The 21708-nt window shown below is 42.9% G+C and overlaps 2 protein-coding genes across 16 annotated transcripts in view; both read right to left on the bottom strand.

Moving 5' to 3' along the window:
• LOC116979729 (ILK associated serine/threonine phosphatase) overlaps positions 1–865 on the bottom strand; it is a 54429-nt gene extending 53564 nt beyond the window's left edge. The window contains exon 1 of one of the 2 annotated variants that reach the window (XM_033031466.1): positions 669–865. In XM_033031466.1, the coding sequence (XP_032887357.1) occupies positions 669–699 (31 nt within the window). In that variant the 5' untranslated portion in view covers positions 700–865. The remainder of the gene's footprint in view (positions 1–668) is intronic. The other variant, XM_033031467.1, reaches the window with a different exon arrangement.
• A 5175-nt stretch (positions 866–6040) lies between these two features.
• Positions 6041–21708, bottom strand: part of kif1a (kinesin family member 1A) — a 209205-nt gene continuing 193537 nt past the window's right edge. For all 14 annotated transcript variants that reach the window (XM_033031477.1, XM_033031469.1, XM_033031474.1 and 11 more), the window contains 5 exons: positions 20876–20997; positions 19514–19657; positions 17780–17972; positions 16994–17112; positions 6041–10843 (listed from right to left, as the gene is read on the bottom strand). In XM_033031477.1, the coding sequence (XP_032887368.1) occupies positions 10801–10843; positions 16994–17112; positions 17780–17972; positions 19514–19657; positions 20876–20997 (621 nt within the window). In that variant the 3' untranslated portion in view covers positions 6041–10800. The remainder of the gene's footprint in view (positions 10844–16993; positions 17113–17779; positions 17973–19513; positions 19658–20875; positions 20998–21708) is intronic.

The raw sequence follows: 21708 nt of genomic DNA on the forward strand, positions 1-21708 counted from the left end.
CTAGCACTCTGGCCACTTCTATTTGGGTCTCTAGTTCCAACAGTTCCAACAATGTGCTCAGTACCATTGCGCTGGTGAGCATCATTGTGCGGATTTCCTTGTCCCTTCCAATTTCCGACCCAGCAATTTCTGGGTTGTCACTCCTTTTATCTTCAGTGAAGATTGATGAAAAATAACCATTTAATGCATCTACCGTCTATTAATTCCCAGACTCGCTCTCCACAGGACCCAGGTTCACCTCGTTATCAAATGTATTTCTATAGTTTGGGCTAGTTTTGCCTCAGACTGATTGTCTTTCCAGATTATGATTGTGTTAGTCAAGCTTTGTTTATGGATAGATCTGTATACTCTGAGGACAAAGGGTCTGGCTGTTTGCACCCTGGGCATGGGGTGAGGTGTTGGGTTTAGTTTTCCCTGCGGTGCGGGAAGAGGGAAGATCAGTTTATTTGCACCCCGGCTCTTGGATCCTGGGCTGGCAGCAAGGTTTGGGCCCCAGACCCTTGCAGAGGTGGGAATGAGGAGGGAGTCTTGCCCTGGGGTTGCCCAGCTCTCCCCCCTCCAGCCCCGGCGCTGGCGCTGGGAGAGGCCGAGGTCTGCAGCGGCTTCCACCCCGGAGCCGAGTCAAACCCGCCTCCAGCTCCACGCCGCCCCACTCCGCCTCTCCTCACCGGGATCCGGCAGGTCTTCAAACAAATCCATCTCGTGTCTGCGATTAAAAACACTTCCCTTCCGTCAACTCCCGGTCCCTCAGTACAGCAGCGGCCTAAAGGCCTGTGGCACCGCCAGGATCCGCCACCGGGTCCTAGCGCCCAGCCAGCGCCTCCACTGGACAGGCTGCAAGGCTCCGCTGGGTCCTATAGCCCGACACCTCTACTCCACTCTCCCATCTGCGCACATATAAACACACACACACTCTCTCTCCAGCTAATTCCAGCTCACAAAGCTTGAAGAACTGATTGCACGCATTGGGATTGAAGAGAGTGAACTACAGGGAAATTTAAATTACGAAAAATTTAATGGAGCTGCGGACTTGCTTAACGAATTTGTAATATGCCAAATATACCAAGATGTTGAAATGCACCAAAAATCACAAAGTGAATTGTTATAATTATAATTAAATTGTATTATCTGAATGGATGGTAGATACAAGTTCAATAACAACCTCAACCAAGTACAATAATTTGAATCGTTAATATGTGATGTCAGGGGTTCTGGGGTGAAGGCAGGTGATGGGGTTGAGAGGGAAAGATAGATCAGCCATGATTGAATGGCAAAGTAGATTTGATGGGCCGAATTGTCTAATTCTGCTTCTAGAACATATGAACTTCTGAATATGTGTGATGCAGTGCATGACTCACATGTACGGGGTATGATTTGTGTAGACACATGGAACTGTCGGTGCTGGAATCTTGAGGAAAACACAGTGATGGAGGAATCAGCGTATCAGGCAGCATCTGTGGAGAGGATGGACAGGTGATGTTTCGGTTTGGAAACCATTCTCAGACTGCAGGAAGGTCCTGACACGAATGTTCCCTGTCCATTCCTTTCCCAGATGCTGGCTGAACTGCTGTATTTGTCTCGCGCTTTGTGTTTTGCCTATGATTTCTATAGGGAGGTTGCACGGCAGTCGAGGTCATGACCCGTGACCCGTACTGTTACCACGCAACACCAACTGGAGTACACGCGGTGAACTACAGGTAAGCACTTACCGTGGCTTCCAGTGTAGCGGGCCCATCTTCTGTCCCAGCATCTGGACTCCACGCTGACTGGTTCCACACTCACGGACCCCGGGCTGTCTATCCCCGCGGTAGGGGTTGGAGGGGGGGGGGGGGGGGGGGGGGGGAGGAGGAGGTCAGGGTGCCAGTGCAGTGCGGTCAGTGACTCGGTGAGCAGAGGGACCAGACTGTCCCCAACTCTGCTGCAGCTGACGGGGACGTTGCCAGGTGGTCCAGGGGGGGTGGTTGGGAGGTGGGAGGGGGCATGGTCGGGGAGGGGGGTGTGGGGGCTGGTTGGGGGGGGTCAGTGCGGGGGGGGGTGGCGGGTAGGGTTGGTCGGGTGGGGGGTCGGGGGGTGGGTGGGTGTACTGTCCCAAACTCTGCTGCAGCTGACGGGGACGTTGCCGGGTTTTTGTCCCCGTGTGTTCGCTGCCCGAGGCCGTGGCCCCGCTCCACCCGGCCCCGTGTGTGGGCGCTGTCGACCCACAGCCCATGACAGTGTGGCCAACAGGGGGCGATGGGGAGGAGGGCGGCCGTGGACGGACAGTGCTGACCCCAGGGGGAGAGTGGGGGCTGTCCCGAGGAATGCACTCCTTCGGCCGCTTACACCTTGGGCTCGTGTTCAGGGCAAAGATACTAGAGCATTTGGTTCAGAGCGCTCAGTCACCCTCCACAATTATTTACAGCGCAAAAATTTACCATTTCAGCGGTTTTTAACAGGTAAGAAAGTACACGTTTCATGTATTAACAGTGTATGCCGGAAGCTGCCATGTCCTCCAGACCGATTGAGCTGCTCTGTGTGTCACGCCCTTTGACCCGATGACCATACGTGCAACCCCTCTATACGCATACTTTAAAGCTGCTTAGTATGATCCGACTCATATTATAGTTAACCCAGTATGCCCTTCATTTATATAATTCCACCTGTTTTTGCACAATAACTTGCTGAATTTATATTTGTTCATCTTTCAGAACAATTGATGGCAAAGCCTATATTTATTGTCTATCCTTAATTGCTGTGTGGTATACAACCCTTGCAGTCTTTTTCTTCTTCTTGCGTATGGCGTGCACAGCCTAAAGTTGTAGGACAACTTGTTCTATTTGATCTTATTTGATTGTGCACACCAGGTTGATTGCATTCGTCGAAACAGGGCGGACCACATGAAGGTTGCAATCTCCCACCCCTCCTTGCAGTAATTCTGATGAAAGTATTCCCACAGTGCATCCTCATAAATCACCTCTGCATCCAAACCAGGGCATCGGAGATGTCCTCATTCTTTAGGGAATGGGGGTTCCCCACTTCGACTATAGATGAGGCTCTCACCAGGGTCTCCTCTATATCCCGTAGCTCTGCTTTCACTCCCCATCCCCCCACGCGTAACAAGGACAGAGTCCTCCTTGTCCTCACTTTCCACCCTACCAGCCGCCACATACAACGGATAATCCTTCGACATTTTTGCCACCTCCAACGGGATCCCACCACTGGCCACAGCTTCCCATCTCCTCCACTATCGGCTTTCCGTAGAGACCGCTCCCTCCGCAACTCCCTTGTCAATTGGTCCTTTCCCACCCAAACCACCCCCTCTCCTGGTACTTTCTCTTGCAACTGCAGGAAATGCTACACTAGTCGCTTTACCTCCCCCCTCGACTCCATCCAAGGACCCAAGCAGTCTTTCCAGGTGAAGCAGAGGTTCACCTGCACCTCTTCCAACCTCATCTATTGCATCCGCTGCTCTAGGTGTCATCGGTGAAACCAAGCGCAGGCTTGGCGATCGCTTCGCCCAAAACCTCTGCACAGTTCGCGTTAATGAACCTGATCTCCCGGTGGCTCAGCACTTCAACTCCCCCTCCCAATCCGTATCCGACCTTTCTGTCCTGGGCCTCCTCCATGACCAGAGTGAGTCCCACCGCAAATTGGAGGAGCAGCACCTCATATTTCACTTGGGTCACCCCAACGGTATGAACATTGACTTCTCCAATTTCAGGTAGTCCTTGCTTTCTCCCTCCCTTTTCCAGCTCTCCCACAGACTCTCTCCGCTTTTTCCTTTCTTCTTCCCGCACCCCCCCCCCCCCCCCACATCAGTCTGAAGAAGGGTCTCGACCCGAAACGTCACTTATTCCTTCGCTCCATAGATGCTGCCTCACCCGCTGAGTTTCTCCAGCATTTTTACCTGTGTTCGTAACTGTTCCTCTACCTGCCCCCATTAATCTTGGTCTCTTGGTCTGATGAGATAAGAGATATTGTCGTGGGCATATGCAACGAGCTGCCAGAGGAGATAGTTGAGCTGCCAGACGAGATAGGTGATTCCATGGAGTTGCCAAAGAAGAGGCGATGTTAGAGGTGTTTTAAAATATTGCAGTAAGGATACATTCATGGAATGCTTTTAAGGTGGTTTTACTGGCCAGTAGAAATCATGTAAAGGCAAGTTATTTTCCACCTAGTACCGTGAGTCAATAAGTAACCTTGCAGCAAGGGATCTCAGGAAGAGTGAACATAGGATGTTTTATACTGAGTTTGAGAATGATTTTGTTCAACTTGAAACAAACATCTTAAACCGTTCACTATGTACAGTATGTATGTATGAGGGAGAATCAACTAAATTAAGTTTAGAAATTGGATCTACAGTAAATAAACATGAGCAGATACTTAAATAAACAATAATTTGTAATTAATATAATGAGAAAAGAATTAGTGGTCCATGATAAAGATAGAAATTAAAAAATAATATAAAAGAATGTCATACAGTAATGTCACAAAAAGCAATCCCAAGAATTGTGAAGATATTCAGATTTAGAAAAGGGTTGATCAGGTAATTAATAGAGAGAACATAATAATGAGTGTACACAGGCAAAAGTGAAGCAAAATCTAGGAGCTTTGAAGGTAAAAGAAAAGATTTTACAGGCAGTAGCAGGTGAAATTATAATGGTGAATTTGAATGTGGCAAAGGCATTAATTAGCAGTTTGTATTTGTCTATATAGAAGACATGAGAAATATTTCAGTTATAGTGATCATATATTAAATGAAAAAGTGGCACTTAATAGTAAATAAGAAATACTGGATGAGGAGTAATGCATTGAGTAAAATTATGGGATTGTTCTATATGCAGAGACTGAGTGGACTAGGTTCCTAGATCTTAGAAGAATGTTAAATGATTGTACTGTATTTAATTTTGTCAGCTAGAATGCTCCTGTCAATTCAGGGTTCAAAATCTGTTGCCGTGTTGAGGAGAATCACAGTGGAATTGCTATGTCACATGTGGAAATTATATGCGTCATGGCTAAAATATTTTAGAAAATAATCTTTTATAGAATGCACAATGGTTATGTTAAGTGGATATATGATATTCATCACAACCATTCCAATTTACAATAATTCTATAGGTGAAAATAAAATTCTCCTGAATTTTGCCTTGGATTTATCAGTGACTCTCCTATATTAATAGCTCTTGGTTTTGGGCTCCACAAAGTAGAAGCTGCTTCTCCTCTATTCAATTCATCCCTTCATAATTAAAAAAAATCCACTTGGCTGTTCATTCCGTATTTCTAGAGAGCAGTCCAACTATTCTTGTTCGAAAAAATATTATCCCTGTAACCCTTTTCTTCACTTTCTCTGGTACCTTTAATCAAAGTATAGTCTATCACAGTTTGATACAAATTTACTAATTTCAATAGCTAAAGAACTCAGATATTGGTTGGGTGACTCAATGATAGGCCAAAATTGGATGTCCCTAAATTTTGATCCTGAGAATTATTGATGCTAGCCAAGAGTCATCTGATGAATCATCCATGACAATAAGTGCAAAGGACAAAGATATAAAATGCCTGACATGGGGAATTTTTTAGGTTTGATTTTTGGAATACAACCGGATTTAAAATCCTTCCTAAATATTGTCTGTTCGTTCCACGCGCAACAAGCATTTCTCAAAAATAATTCCTTATTATCCTGATATTTCCTCTTCTTGGATACTTTTATTATTTCAGCTGTTGAGTTCTAACTCTACCCTCCTTTCAGTAGCAAACCTTGTTGCAAAACTGAGCCGCCAACCTAATCTCTATCTATAAGATTACTGCTCCAAAGAGGTTCCAAGTTCATCTGCAGTTACATATTAACTATGAAAGTCACAGGGTGATGTTATGCCTTGTAAATACCAGGGTGAAATTCAATGACTTTCTTTCTGAAAAGTGTTGTAGAATCAGGTGGAAAACTACTTGAATAAACAAATTGATGGATTGGCGTATAAGGGATGATGCTTATATGTGTACAGTGGTTCTATTTCATGTATGTTGCACGAGTGTAACTGAATGAGACACGGAATCTTAGTGCTTGCTTGTTCAGAACTGCATATTTACGTTTATTTTTTTATTGACAATGCATTAAAGTGTTCACAAACATCTGAAGACTCTAATTCCAACACCCATGGTTTACACTTCAAGAGACTATGGACCATCTGAGACAGCGTGTAGATATATTGTACAGTTGTCACAGCCATCACGTATATACAACATCAGAGGCGGCTTCCAAAATGTACAAAGCTGGGGCACTGAGGGAAGAGGCACAGATTAACTGACAACAGAAGTAAGAAACCAGATCATTCTATTAGTTCACCATTACGTAGACAAGGGTTGCAAGTCTATCCAGATTGAAATTTGATGTTATAGAAGTTTTCTGTCTGACTTAAATGTCCTGGGTCTGAGCTTTTAGAAGAGTCAGCGCTGAAGTAATTTCTTATGTGTTATTATCATGCCAATCGTTATCGCTATCTGGCAAAATGTTTTGGAATATTTACAAATCCCCTCCTTGGGTTTTATGCAGTATCCACCCCCTGCAATTCACTGATGCTATGATTCATATTTGGTAGTAGGTTGGGGATGGAGATTGATAGGGTGGGGGAGGAGGAGCACAACAAAGTTGCTCTCTCTTCCACAATAAATAGTCATACGAGCTTTGTGTGACTGGGAAGTTGAGCTGGACGTATAAAAGCAATTGTCCACGGTTGTCCCAGCTCCCCCCTCTCTATGGGTGAATAAATGGAACTGGCTTGATTATACTGTTGCCATCTAATGAAGCCTTATCCAACTGAGCAAGTTGTAACTGGCATCCTTTCTAAACAAGCAACAACAACCAAGCACATCCTGTGACTTATCACTTTTTGTGTACTTGTTCAGTTATCTTACTGCCTGTGGGTTACTGGTGTCCATTTTGCAGGATGGCTTGAGAGCTGAGTGAAACATATGGTACATCTCAGCTGATATTCACTGGTTACTATACAAACCAATGGAATGGAGTTTAATAATTTCAGATGTTACTGTATTTATTGAGCTATTATTTCCCCATACTCTGCCCACAGAGACTGGCAAAAGCGGGAAGTAGGTAGTTAAAAAACAAAATGATTGAAACCATTTTTTAAACTGTAGAATACAAATCTGTGAGGGGAAAAAGGTAAAAACGATGACATGAAAAGTGAATTGTGGAAATATGTTTTATAATTTAAAAGTTAACAGACAAGGAAAAGAGCAAAGTTAATATGATCAAGAACTGACATTAATTGATAATTCTGTCTGTTTCCATTGAAGGTTTGGAGGATATGACGAGAATATCGGTAGCTAATGTTCATGGATTTGATGAAGAAATGGTAAGGAAATACATAGGTTATGTCAAGGGATTACCAGAGAAGATGCATGGCTTTACTTGAAGGCTAGAGCTGGAAAATATTTACACTGCATTGATTTATGAGATGGGGATGAGCTTTAAGGTTAAACTTTCCCTCCCATTTTCTTAAATTTTCTTATGCCATGTTCTGCCGAGGGAAAGAAATTGAGTTTTTTTAGATAGCATTTGTAAGTTAATGCATTAGGATTGTTGATATGTTTGTTGAAATAATATGTTGCCTAAGAACTGCAATTGAATAGAATGGTAAAGCTAGTGCATTTGGACATTGTTTTGGTGAAAGACTAGGCAATTATCCCATGGGAAACAGCAATCATTGGTCAAGGATGGTGGAAGTGAGAATGCTTCACCTTTCTTATTTGCACCCCCACCCCCCCCCAAGCCTTTGACCTTTCCAAATATGAGTGTGCTCTGTAGGTTGGTTGGCCTAAGACACAGCGCCTGGTTCGAGTTGCTTTGCAGGGTAGAAACTTTGTAACTTTCACATCTAATATTATGGTCAGATATAATCCATAGACTGGCTGGCCAAGGTTATACCTGTCACATCAAAAATCCCTTCAAAATAGCATTCCCAGTCTTCAGGTCATCCTAGATAAAAGGGACTAGCAGTATACATTATCTTGTATTATTAATATTAAGACGAGACCAAATCCTATAAAATAATAATAATCTACATCTGATTGTTCATTGTTGCAGTTCTTCCTAAGTCTTATTAGCAGGTGGGGAAATTGTCTGTTCTGTTATCTATTCTCAAACTGTGGTGTTATCGAATGGGGAGATGATTGATACATTGAAACAGCTGTGCCAGATAACGTAAAGCTCTAGTTATGCTTCAAATATTTTAACTTAATAATTCATACAGACTCCAAACTACTTTCCCTTAATCGTCACCAATGACAAGCGAGTCAGACATCAAACGTCTCTGAATTAGACTTTGTAATTGAAGTTACTGAGCAGACACCCATGGGGGGAAAACACACTTCAAATGCAGATACGTGGAAAGGAAAGTGATCTCCAAAGCAGTAGGGAAGAGAGGGTTTGGAGTGAGAGAGGGAGAAGGGGCTACATGAACATATATTGCAACAGGACAGTCTTCTTGTGCATGGAACGTGAGAAAGAGCACATCACTCACCTGATAGAAAATGCAAGTTTACCACAGGTGAAGACACACATACACACACGCACACACCAATCTGCAATTGAAAATTTCCGTTGTGAATGGTAAGTTGCTTTCTTGGTTTGATAAGCTTCCGCTGAGGCACGGTATCTAAAATGTTGGAACGTTACTGACTAGGACTCAGATGCTACCAACCCTCAAGAGCTTTGGTTTATCCAAAGACTCACCATAAAACCCAGTATATAATCTGCAGGCTCAAAGTTAGTTAACACCTCAGAGTGAACTACTTTGAGGTGTTCCATTTAGCAGCAAATTGATTATGCCTGCATTCATATTGTTTTGACTGTTACAATAATCTGTAGAACGTAACAATAGAGGGTGCAATATATGCATAGCAGTAAGCTTCTTTTAATTACACAGCAACCTTAATACACAACTTTTACTTAATGCTGGACTTTAAGGTATTGTTGCAGTGACCCGAGAAGCAGATGGTGCATCTTTTCCACCTGTTGAGGATGGGGTGTTGGTGATCGTCTTTTTGGTTTAAATAAAGCACCATGAGGAACTTGTGGAGATCTTTATCACCATGTCCTGACAGCCCACAGAGGGTTGTGTTTGTTGGGGCTCCATTGACCAACATCCAAAGCAACAATTCCATTCCAGTATTTGCAGCATGTTGGAGCTGTTTGGTCCTGATCAAGAGCCACTTGACATGAATACTCAATTTGCTTATAACACTGGCAACATAGTTGCCTGCTGATGATTAATGTCATCTGTAAATAAAATTGTGATACACAGGAATGACTAAATGTGTGGCGATCTGCACACAGCTTGAAAGCTCTAAAGCAGATGCATCTTGGGCTGCTCACTTCCACTGATAGATCTGAGACCACTGGAGCCAATTGCTCTAGATGGCTTCAGGTTCTCTGATCCCTACACCACCCAAATATGAAAGACATCTTCCGGTGGGGTCAGAGAGGTAGTAACATTGGTAGTTAGAAGCAGCTAATGAAAACCATTAAAAAAAACAATCTGAATTATTGTATTCCTACCCCCCATCCCCAATCTGGGCAGCTTTAATGAGTCCATTGAGGGTCAACGATTGAGGGTCATACTGGTACAGGCGTTAGGCAGTCAGCATCTCCTCCAAAGACAAGAGTACAGCAAATCAGGACAGTTTCTTTCTACAGCCACAAATTTACAAAACACTCAGGGGAAATGATCTGTTTAAGGTCAGTGGCACTAGATGCGCGAGTGGCTACTAACTGTACATACCGCCTCATTCAGCATCGAATGGTGCGAAGCATAGCTGGCAGCTGGTGTTCCGCATGCATTTAGTACTGGTGACCAAAGTCAGATTTCTGCCCTTGAATCGTTCAGACATAGAAAGGGTGTGGGTGCTGACTTATTCATGAAAATCCCAACAAGGCAAACGCTACCCAAATATTTGCACCTGGGGAGGAGGGGCAGACAATACTATACAACTTCAGCAGAAACAATTCTTATTAAAGATTAAGAATACATTATCAGTATAGAGCTAAACATGATATATATACAATATTAACCCTTTTACTACCCCACAATTCCAGTTTTGTAAATCTTCTTCAATGCTCATGTCTCCAAATAGATAGTTCATCCCTTCCTGCAGAAAATAACCTGGCAGCTCTTTCGGCCACAAACCTCGTACTGTTCACGGAGCCTTTGGTGAAGATTCACCTTTAAGCGGATGCAAATCAGCATGGGGCGTTGGCGAGAACGAACCAACCAATAAGGAGCTTTACAGATCACTTACTGATCTCTGTCACTTTTTCCATCAGCTCCTCCATTCATTCCCAAAGGTCTCACGGACCAATGAAGAGCTCTGAGCCTGACGGTACACTCACGTCCCAATCAGACATTTCTCTGTAGGGAATAGTTTGGATGCCACAAACTGTCTTCATGGTCTTCTTTCCATCCCCGCCCCCCCCCCCCCCCCCCCCACCCCTTCCTCAAAACAAAAACATAAGGAGCACGACAGCATCTAGTGTCCATGGTCAGGAACTCGCTCGTCACTAATGTCCAACTGCTTGCTGAAGACACACAGAGCATCACACGCACACGGAACACGGCACTCCCCGGCGCCAGCGACACGGTTTTTGCTTTCACACAACTATTAATTTTTATTCCTCAATAAATTACTACACGTAGAGCAGGCATTTAGATGGGCATTCACATCAATTCTGGAAAGGCTAGGTTGACTATGTACATAAGTGTCCAATCTGATGTTTGCAGTGGAATTCAAGCTGATCATGGATTTATGTCAGATCCTCATCTGACTGCTCCTCCTTCTGGACAGCTTTGACCTGCAAGACGAAATGAAGGCACTTTAGAACAGGTAACAACATTGCTTGAGAAGACTGACTGAAATCCTTCTTATTGACACTTTCTGACTCACCACTTGGTGTAACAATTTCTATTGCAACGACTACACATGCTGTATTCACAACCTTCAACTCTCTGCAGCACTTCATACTTCCTTAATTAAACTAATTTAACAATAGAAAGTAATAAACTCATAACACGCACGGTAACGCTCCTCACTATTATGCTCTCTAATATAATCCATAACATTCACTGCAACACAACATTATATCCTTGAACATAGAACGCAACAAAAGTGGGCGGCGTTAAAGTGGGCGACGCGACTTTCGTCAGCAGCGGCCTCTGCAGTCCGTCTGCGTTTTTATTATTTTATGTCTATGTTTTTATGTAGTTTTTGTTATTTTTTGTTGGGGTATGTGTGTGTGGGGGTGGGGGTGGGGGTAACTTTTAAATCTCTCCCTGCACGGGAGACCCGACCTTTTCTTTGTCGGGTCTCCGTTGTCGTTGGGGCTGCAACGAGGAGCGGCCTCCAACAGGAAGGCCGGGGGCTGTGGTGCCGACTACTCACCTCACCGTCGCGGAGCTGGCCGAGTCCAGAGCGGGTGGAGCGGTGGTGGACGCTGCTGCGACCCGACCCCCGGAGATTCGGTGGCTGCAACTGCGGGTCTGGCGGACGGCGGCACCGGGAGCCCGCGGGTCCCTGGAGGGAGACCGCTTTTCAGGGCTCCCGCAACGGCGACTTCTCCCGCCCGAGTTGCGGGGTTGAAGAGCTCCTGGAGCGGGGCCTACATCACCACCCCGCGCGGCTTGGAATGGCTGCGGGACTCTGCGAGCGCACGCCGGGGGCTCTAACACCAAGACCCGGTGCGCGACCTTGCATCACCCGGCGTGGCTTTAATGGCCGCGGGACAATCGCCATCGCCCGCCAGGGGCTTTGACTTTGACTCTGACATCGTGGGGGAGAGTGCAGTGGAGAGATAAGTTTTTTTGGCCTTCCATCACAGCAATGTGATGGATGTTTATGTAAATTATGTTGTGTCTTGGGTCTATTTGTTTGTAATGTATGGCTGCAGAAACGACATTTCGTTTGGACCTCAAGGGGTCCAAATGACAATAAATTGAATTGTATTGTATTGTATAACACTTTCCCGTATAACCAAGACCACTAGTCTGAAGAAGGGTCACCCATTCCTTCTCTCCAGAGGTGCTGCCTGCCCTGCTGAGTTACTCCAGCATTTTGTGTCTACCGACCACTAATAAGGACATACTCATACATCTGCACGGTTCACTGCAATACTGTCAGATATATCCCTCACCTCTGAATATAATATTGTTCTCACTATAATATTTAATCCAAACTTTCTCAGTATAGCATTTTCTTATTATAAACAGTAGAAGAGATAAGAAAGTGTGAACCACGATTTTTTTTAAACGGTGCTGAAGCAACTTAGCAGATCAGGCAGCGTCTGTGGAGGAAAATGGACGGCTATTTCAGTCCTGTCCTGTACAGTCCTGAGTTGAAATAGCCGTACATTTCCCTCTACAGATGCTACCTGACCTGCCGAGTTCCTCCAGTACTTTGCTGTTTGCTTTTGATTCCAGAATTTGCAGTCTCTTGCATTTCCCGTTAATTAGGAGAATTGGAAACAGCGATGAAAGGCGTGAGAGACGGTGAGGAAAGCTGAAGAGATGGTGTAAAGTTAGGTCATGCTGACGTTTTGACACGTGGTTACTGTCAGTGTGAGAAGGTAGCCTAGGTACTTTTAGAAACTAGCAAGAATTTGAAAGATTTTAAATTGATTACAAAAGACAAGAATTAGCAGTAAATTAAAGCAATGTCTGGAAGGCTCATAGAGAAATACATAAAAACATGCTTCCTGAGAAGATCAACAGCATTAACTCAGACACCCACAATTTAATGTAATTGGCAACATCATACTCCTATTTATGAAACATGTTAGTATACCACATATGCATGGTGAAAGGAATGTTATATCCTACAGCATCCACTATGATTATTATACCTTGTAATACAAACCATAGTCCCCATGATAAGACATTTTATTATAGTTTACACCTCTCACCAAAGTCAACTGATGTATTCTCCACTTATTATAACATTCTCTGATGTACCCCCATATTCACTGCAACACTCTCTGATATACACTACTCTAATCTCAACAATGCTGCCCAATAATAATTCTCATTGTAACATTCATATATATCCCACACACCTCAAGGTAGTAATCGCTGATATATATACCTTAACCTTGCTGTGTAAAATAAAATTATCTGATAACTCCCATAGTCTCACTGTGATAACCTGATATATTAATATTATTACAAGGGAGTTAGTGTAGTGAGGCCTTTCCACCATTGTATGACATTGACAAATTATACCAGAGTACTTCAAACATGTTTGATCTTTTTCAAGGAATGACATATTTGAATTGTAGGTATGTAAGATCGAGTCCTGGATTTAAGTAGAATGTTGAAATGATTGAGTCAATTGTATTGGAGTTTAGAAGAATGAGAGGAAATCTTACTGAAGATCTAGATGAGATTTCACTGAAGATACTTCGATAAAATAGGGGGCTTAAATTTAGAACAAGGAGCTGTCTTATAAAGAAAGAGATGGGAAGTAATTTCTTCAGCTGGGGGTTTTGAAATGTTTGGAATTCTCCTCCCCCAGAAAGTACCTAAAGCTGAGACACTTATTGGACACTTGGGAAATTAAGGTTCTGGCACCGGCAGGAAAGTGGAGTCTTGGCCAAGATCAGATCAGACATGCTATTGAATGGCAGAGCAGACCCAAGCAGCCAGCTGGCCTATTTCTCATCTATTCACTATGTTTCTATTTCTTAAATCCAAAATTTTCAATTTAACATATCAGGAAAAAATATTGGAAATATTCTGCAGGTTATGCAGCATCTGTAGAGAGAGAATAATGTGATTTCCAGCATCTGTCATTTTTGTTATGTATTTCAGTTTTATTATAAACTGTCTGATATGCCCCCACCACAACCCCAGTTTTATATATGCGGTATACTTCCTACTCTATTCTTTAAAAAAGTTCGAAAGATGTGGCTGTTACTGACTAGCATGAGAGTTTTGTCGCTTTTGAACTGCTTCAGAGGACATGGTGGAAACATGCTTTTGTGAACCATTGGTCCTTCCGGTAAAGGTACTCTTAACGCGCCTATACATATTGAGTTCCAGAATTTCAGCCAGTGGGTATTCACAAGTTAGAGAGGTTTTTGAGTTGGAGGGGTGCGTGAGTGTTATGTCTTTTTATGTGAGTTGCTGTGAGTTTGGAAGATACTGTCAAAGAAGTCCATCAACTGAACCTTGTAGAAGGTACATTTATATATAGTTAGGGTACACTATGGAGGAGAGGGAATGCTTAAGCTGGTGCAGGGTGTATCCCTTCAGCAGGCTGCTAACTACCCATAGTTTGATCGTAGCTCCAGTTGCACTCATGCAAAGTGCATACAGAAATTCTGATACCACCACTTTACTTGAGGTATTTTGGGAAATAGAAGACAGGTCCTTCAACAGCATATTACATATTAGTGACCGTAGCTACTTGTTTAGGTGGTCAATCCACCTAAATATCTGGTTAATGGTAACCCCAAGATGTTTGGAGTTGATGGTGTAGAAATTAGATGTCAAATTGCCTGTGACTGGGTTCTTTGTTGTTGAAAATGCTCATTACCAGGCATGCATGTGGTGTTACATGTTTATTTCCACTTATCACTTCATGTCTGCGTGACATCTAGACTTTCTGGACACTGTCACTGAATTAATATCTCCTTCAACAATAAATCATTTTGTGACTGCAACAGACTGGAGTCTATCCAGTTTTCTGAATACTGACACGTGTAATGTTGGGGACATTGGAAGACGAAGATGGATCAAGCACATGATCTGTCTGACTGAAGATGGCTGCAATTGCCTCAGCCTAGCCTTTGCATTCATGCATTACTGTGCCATTATCACAGAATCTCCTCCTGCTGTTCAATTGTCTTGTCAGCATGCATGACTGGATATAGCAGTACGAGTGGAACACTTTGCTTTGCTTCCTTCATGCAGCCAATGTTGTTTATCATATATATGCCTGGTTGATGTCTCATTTTAGGTGTGTTTTCGCTAGGAGGAGAGAATGAATACTCCCTCGTCATCTTGGCTCAGCTTTTTCTGTTTGTATAGACTAGCCAGGAGGACAAGTCTCACAGCCTCACTATTATCAACACCTAACACAGAGAAAGAAGCATACTGTGTTTGTAACTGCTCCTCTACCTGCCCCCATTAACCTTGGTCTCTGGGTCTGATGAGATAAGAGATATTGTCGTGGGTATATGGAACGAGCTGCCAGAGGAGATAGTTGAGGCAGGTACTAGAACACAATTTAAAAGACATTAGGACAGGTCCGTGGATAGGAAAGGTTTAGAGGAATTTGGGCCAAATGTGGGCAGGTGGGACTAGCAAAATGGGCATCTATAATGGATGTTACTATTGTCTAATTCATAATTCTAAATAATATGTCATCGCCTGATATAGTCTGCATCCTTCCCTGTAACATAGACTACATACAAAACACAAAGTGCGAGAGAAACCCAAAGGGTTAGGCAGCATCAGCGGAGGGAATGGTAATACGACGACCTGCTGAGTTCCTCCAGCACTTTTTGTTGACGATCCCAACATTTGTAGTTCCTTGTGCATCCCCCCCCCCTCCCAATCTGTAGTTAGAGCACATCTCTCCCTGTGTCACTGCAGGTAGAGCCACATCCCTCCCTGTGTCACTGCTTGACATAGCCACATCCCTCTTTTACATTGACTAACATAGACCACATCCTTCATTGTCAAACTTTCCCACTCCTCATGGTAACACTGTCTGATAGTGTTCACGCCCCTGTCTTAAACACTATTATTTGACATACTCAGCAGCTGCTGAAAGAGACGGAGTTGAAGTTTCAGGTTGATGACATTCCATCGGCCCTCATTATCACTATCTTATATATAGCCCACAACCCTTGAAATCTCATTTGGAGCAAAAGGTGACAAATGTGGAAGTCCAAACCAAAAGCAAAATGTTCAGCAGGAAGCAAGTTATTTTATCGGGTCAAGGACCTTTCACCAGATACATATACGATAAGCTACACCTGCCACTATAATGATAAGCTCCACGATAATTATTTGATTTTGTCCACAGTTCCTGTAATGCCCAGATATCACTATCACTGCCTGAAATAACCAAACTTTCACTGTTTTAAGATAAACATAGATTTTTGATTAGTACGGGTGTCAGAGGTTATGGGGAGGCAGGAGAATGGAGTTTGGAGGGAGAGATAGATCAGCCATGATTGAATGGCGAAGTAGACTTGATGGGCTGAATGGCCTAATCCTACTCCTACTCCTTATGACCTTATGTTACTCTGATATTTGTGTCACTATACTGTTATATAATCATACTCATCACTGTAAAATTATCTAATAAAGCATACAACTGCATCTATAACACAGTTTGAAATATCCTACACTCACTATAAAACTGTTTAATAATCTACAAACCTCACTATATCTGTAATATAGCCATGACTACAATGCTTACTGGGATAGGGCACACTCCTCACCATAACTGCCTGATAAAGCCCACATACATTACTATCATTGAGATATAACTCATACCTTTTACTCCAATACTTTGAAATACTACACACTCTTCTGTATAATACATTATACAGATCACATCCATCTGTGTATCTTTCTGTTACAGCTTATAATGATCGTTATAACACCATCAACCTATTACAACAGACTGACACTGCCCACGCTTATTTTAGTAACTGTCAGGTACACCTCGCTATTATATACTAACTCCTGGGAACCTTTAAATAATCCCCACTCACTTCATTGCAATACCAGATATAACACAATGCCTTTCACTGTAACATTCTCAAATATAACCCGCACCATAACAACACTAAACATACTACACACATCCCACTGCAATACAAATAAATCTGATACCTCTAATTATAACATTGTCTGTTATATCCACACCACCTGCCATAGCCTCGCACTTCTCCGTAACATTGGTTATAACTACCACCATTTTGTGTGAGTTGTACCTGATTGAACCAGCAAGGAGGGGGTTGAAGGCATAAAGCCAGTCTTGCATTTCTTTATCGTTGCATGCTTGTAGCAGTATCCCGCGATGTTCAGTGCACACAGCAAAGGTGTTTGGAGTCTGCAACAAAAAAGGGAGAGCCTCAGAAATGCATACAAATTGCACAGTGGCACAGCCTCACAGTTCCAGCAACCCTGATTCGATCCTAACCTTGGCTGTTGTCTGTGTGGTTTAGGTTTTCCACCCCAGTTTCCCCAAGGTTCTCCAGTTTTCACCTACATCTGAAAGAAGTGCGGGTTGAAGTCAGGGGCACAGCCTCAAAGGCTGTGTTGGTGAATGACTGTTGATGAAGGGAGAGTGGGGGGCCATGGTTGGCTGGTTAATCAGTTTGAGAATGTGGTATATTTGTGTGTTGTGGGAGAGGAAGACAGAGACATTGAACCACAGTCAGTCCAACCTGGGGTGCTCAGACACAGATTAAAGAGGGTGCAGCCAAAACATTACAGCCTTGGGGTGGATGGTTTATCATTGTGTGATCTTCTTAGACACTGCAGAATGAAATATGAACATAATATTTACCTCTAATATAACATAATAATGAAATATAATCTATTTAATCTAGTTACAGGGATGTCATCTAAACTTTCATGATGAGTCGTGAAATTCAAGGATGAGGAACCTTAACAAGAGATGAACCAGTCTGAGGTTATGTGGATTCATATAACTATCCATCTGCCTCTCTAACAGTGAGCTGTATTGGTAGAGAATGGAGGAAAGAGACTGCTACCTTTAGCATGGCCTGTTGATCCTCACTGTACTCCACCTGGGCAGCAGACAGGTTAAGGATGGCCCTCTCCACCGTGTCCTTGTCGGTGTTATAAATGTAAACGTATGGCCGCCGCACGACTACAAAGCGCTTCACCCAGCCGTTGGTTTGGGGCTCCAGGAAATGTAGGGTCCCTTTCTTCGATACAATTGGACTGGAAGGTAACAAGTTTAGGTTTATTATTGAAAATGTGTACCGAGGTACAGTGAAAAGCTTTGTTTTGCATGCTGTCCGATCAGATCAGATACTATACATAAATACAATCAAGCCAAACTTAAATACAATAGGTACAGCGAAAGGAAAGATACAGAGTGCAGAATATAGTTCTCAGCATTATAGTAAGCCATTGCCAGAGACAAAGTCCAATGTCTGCAATAGGATCGAGTTGGATTAACAATACCCTAGCTAATGGAGGGAGTGTTCAAAAGCCTGGTTGCAGGAGTTGTTCAAGTTTAGATGCTGCTTTTTTGTCTGTCTCTCAAACAGGCCACCTGAACCAGTGGGAGGGGCAGTATCTTGGCACAGCCTCAAGAGGCTTCAGAGTCCAGGCCTGATCCTAGTGAGGTTGGTTGTGTTTATTAGGTGGTAAGGCCAAAGAGGGAGGTGAAAGAGGAATGAGAAATTATACATAAGGAGGATTGTAATGCCTGGCTTTCCCTGTGCCCCTATTGTTGGCTACATATTCATCAGCTTTAGGAAAAACCCATGCCCAGGTCACTTGCCAGTCCTGGAGGTGATGCTATGATTGCAGAGTTCTGGCTAGACTGCATTAGAGAATTGCATTCAGTTCACCTCAATAGGGAAAGACTGCTCTTGAGTGCAATTCAGTGTAGGAGCAGCGATAGGCCATTTGATCCTTTAAACCTGGTCTGTTATTGAATACAACCGTGGATGATAATCTGTCTCTATACCCTCTTTCTGCTCTCTTCCTGTGCAGGGATAGATGATGAGGGCAGGTTATAAAACCAGGTTTATAAATCTTACCGACAGAAAATTAAGGGGTGATCTAAATGAGATGCTTAACATGACTAAATTGTTAACCTCTGGAAAGTGAGTACAAATCAAGACTTCACAAACAATTTGGGAAGAATGTCTTACAGTTATGTGAAAATCTTAAACTTTCTTTCATAGAAATGTGCTGATACTTTAAGGGTGTGGCAATTGAAAGCTTCTGCACTGAGTTTGCTTGACTTTAGTTCAGTAAAGGTATTGAGGGCTATGGACCAAAGGAGGATACATTGAATTAAGATGCAGACTACCCATGATCAACTTGATTGTCACATGGGGTTGAGGAGCTGAATGGTCTATTCCTGTTGCTATGTTTTCTAGTGCAAAAAGAGTACACCTCTCACAAGCATGAATTTCAACCCTCCACCTCCTGCAGTGATCTGGGCATGGTGGGGCATTTTTAATGCGTAGCTGAATTCCTAGTGGGTCCCTTTATAATGAATCCTCCTAAATTAGTAACTGTGGCTCGTAGAAACACGGAACCGCAGATGATGGTTTCCAAAAAAAAAGTGCTGGAGTAACTAGCAGGTCAGACAGCATTTCTGAACTGTAGCCCAACATGTTCTGTGTTACACTGTTAGGAATGCAACCATAAATATGTAGAAAGCAGAGTTTGCCATTACTATGGAAGATCAATGCTGATACTTACAGTGTGTAGATATAGAAGTGATTACAATAAGGCCATACCTCACTCGGATCTCTTGGATATCAGCCACAAACATGCGAGGGCCTCCTTTCTCATCCTTGCCCAGCACAGGAGATTTCTTGAGTACTCCATCTTGTAGTGAATCGGAATCTGGACTAATCGCTCTGGATTGGGTCTCAGGAGTCCTGGTAAAGAGATTACAATGTTCAATAAATGCAATATCATCTTTAAACATGCTTCAGTTACTCTAGAGACCAAAAGTTAACATGTAAATTATGTTTTCATATTTATGACCTACCTTCTGTTTCTAACTCAAATAATCATGAGCCACCAAATAGTCACCAACCTGAAAGGTCTATTTTGATATTGCTATCAAAACATCAGTCATATTACAATGAAGATATTGTTTACCACTGTGAAAGATACATCTTCTAGATGCACTGGGATGCATCCTCAATTATGTGACCTGGGGTCATCGGGAGTTTCGGGTATCACAACTTCAGACACCCTCGCCCAGGCGACCCAGCTGGGGTTGATCAAGCCCTGACTTGCGTCCTAGCAGCAACCGCCCACGGATCAGCCCTCTTAATCCAAAGCCACCTAGAGGCTGCTTTCTCTACGGCTTCGCTTGCGATTGAATGGCCCTCTTCTTTGCCAGCCCCTGAAATATTCTCAGATTCCTTGACCTGAACTTGAGCCTTAAGACAGGGTCACTTGCTGATGACACTCCAAGATCATCACTGTCCATCCAAAAGGGACCAAAGTAGTGTCAGAATTATAAATATAAATCAGTAACACTTCTCATACCAATATATCATAGTATATCAGATATATCCCATACTGTTTACTGTAAAATCACTTACCTTTCAGTGAAACATTCTCCCTATAACACCAGATATATCGCATATACTCTCATCAACATATTGTACACCTCACTACACCATTCTCAGATATATTTTGTTCTTGATTTCTCATTCTCTGATATGTTCAAGTCACAAAGGCACTGTGATATTTAGGATTGATAATTCCTATAGCACGTGTTACTGCACTCAAATCACTAACACTATTGTAACCTGTGCCTTAGTGTTGTAAAACTTAATTTTTAATGATTTGATGTATATTACTATGATCCTTTATGTCTCTCAATGTATCATTTCCCATTATCTTTAGTTGAATATTTTTTGCCATGTCTTGCACTTCTAACCACAACAGAACGTTATATACAGCTCAATTATCAGATGCTAATACACCCAGCAACATTGTAAGCATGGGTCCCCTTCCAAGGAGCTAAATCAGCACTGATCTTCAGAGATGCTCCTCGCCCATTATTCTCAGGTTTTCTGTGGGTGATGAACATCATCTAGAGAGTAGATAAAAGTCAAGTTGAATACATGGGCTCTAACCTCAGCTCTGAGATGAATTGTCCTTCCAGTAGTGAGGGACAGGTGGACGATGGAGGCAGCGTCGTGTTGCTCAGTGCAGAGAATGATGTGTCCCTCGTCAATGTAACAGACATCTCAGATAGCTGAAAAACAGAAGCCGTCAATAATGTTTAGCACCAACTCTATATAATCATCATCTGACAGGAAGAGTCTATCTCACTCTGATGCAAGGCGCACACTGAGAGTAGTGAACCTTCCTGCTATCTAATACTGACGGTACTAGCCATAGTTATTTTGCAAATTGCCATTCATGCACCAGGCAGGATCAGAAAACCACAGGCCGGACAATCGAACACCCGGAAATTAAAAGTCCATGAAATCCGGGAAAAAAGTGGCAAGCTAGATCTAGATCTGGTTCAGTGGTAATAGCAGGCAGGTGCTTTTAGTGACTATAAAAAGGCTGTTTGTGTGGAGTTTTGCAAAGGTCGGTAATGGGTTCCATGCTTCTGATTCTACACATCAATGACGTAGATTTATGTCCAACTAGGCTTTTTGTGAAAATGCTGACAGGAAATTAAAGTAAAAGCTTCTTGGCTTGAAGTTTTTGTGCCAATTGATCTTTATTGAGTTTGTCGTCAGGTTATAAGGAAAATATACAACCAGGAGTTGCAGTCATCCATCAATCCAGCCTCACACTGCTCACGTTGTGGTGGCAATTATGTTATTTGGTTTTATTTGCTGCCCATTAATTTCCTCGCTGCACTTGAAACAGTGTCGTGATAAATGGCCACCTGATTTGAAGTAACATTTTCCTCTCTCTCACACAAACACACGCACGCACAAATATACATACA

This window comes from Amblyraja radiata, chromosome 13 (assembly GCF_010909765.2).
Source record: "Amblyraja radiata isolate CabotCenter1 chromosome 13, sAmbRad1.1.pri, whole genome shotgun sequence".
In the NCBI taxonomy this organism is placed as follows: Eukaryota; Metazoa; Chordata; class Chondrichthyes; order Rajiformes; family Rajidae; genus Amblyraja; species Amblyraja radiata.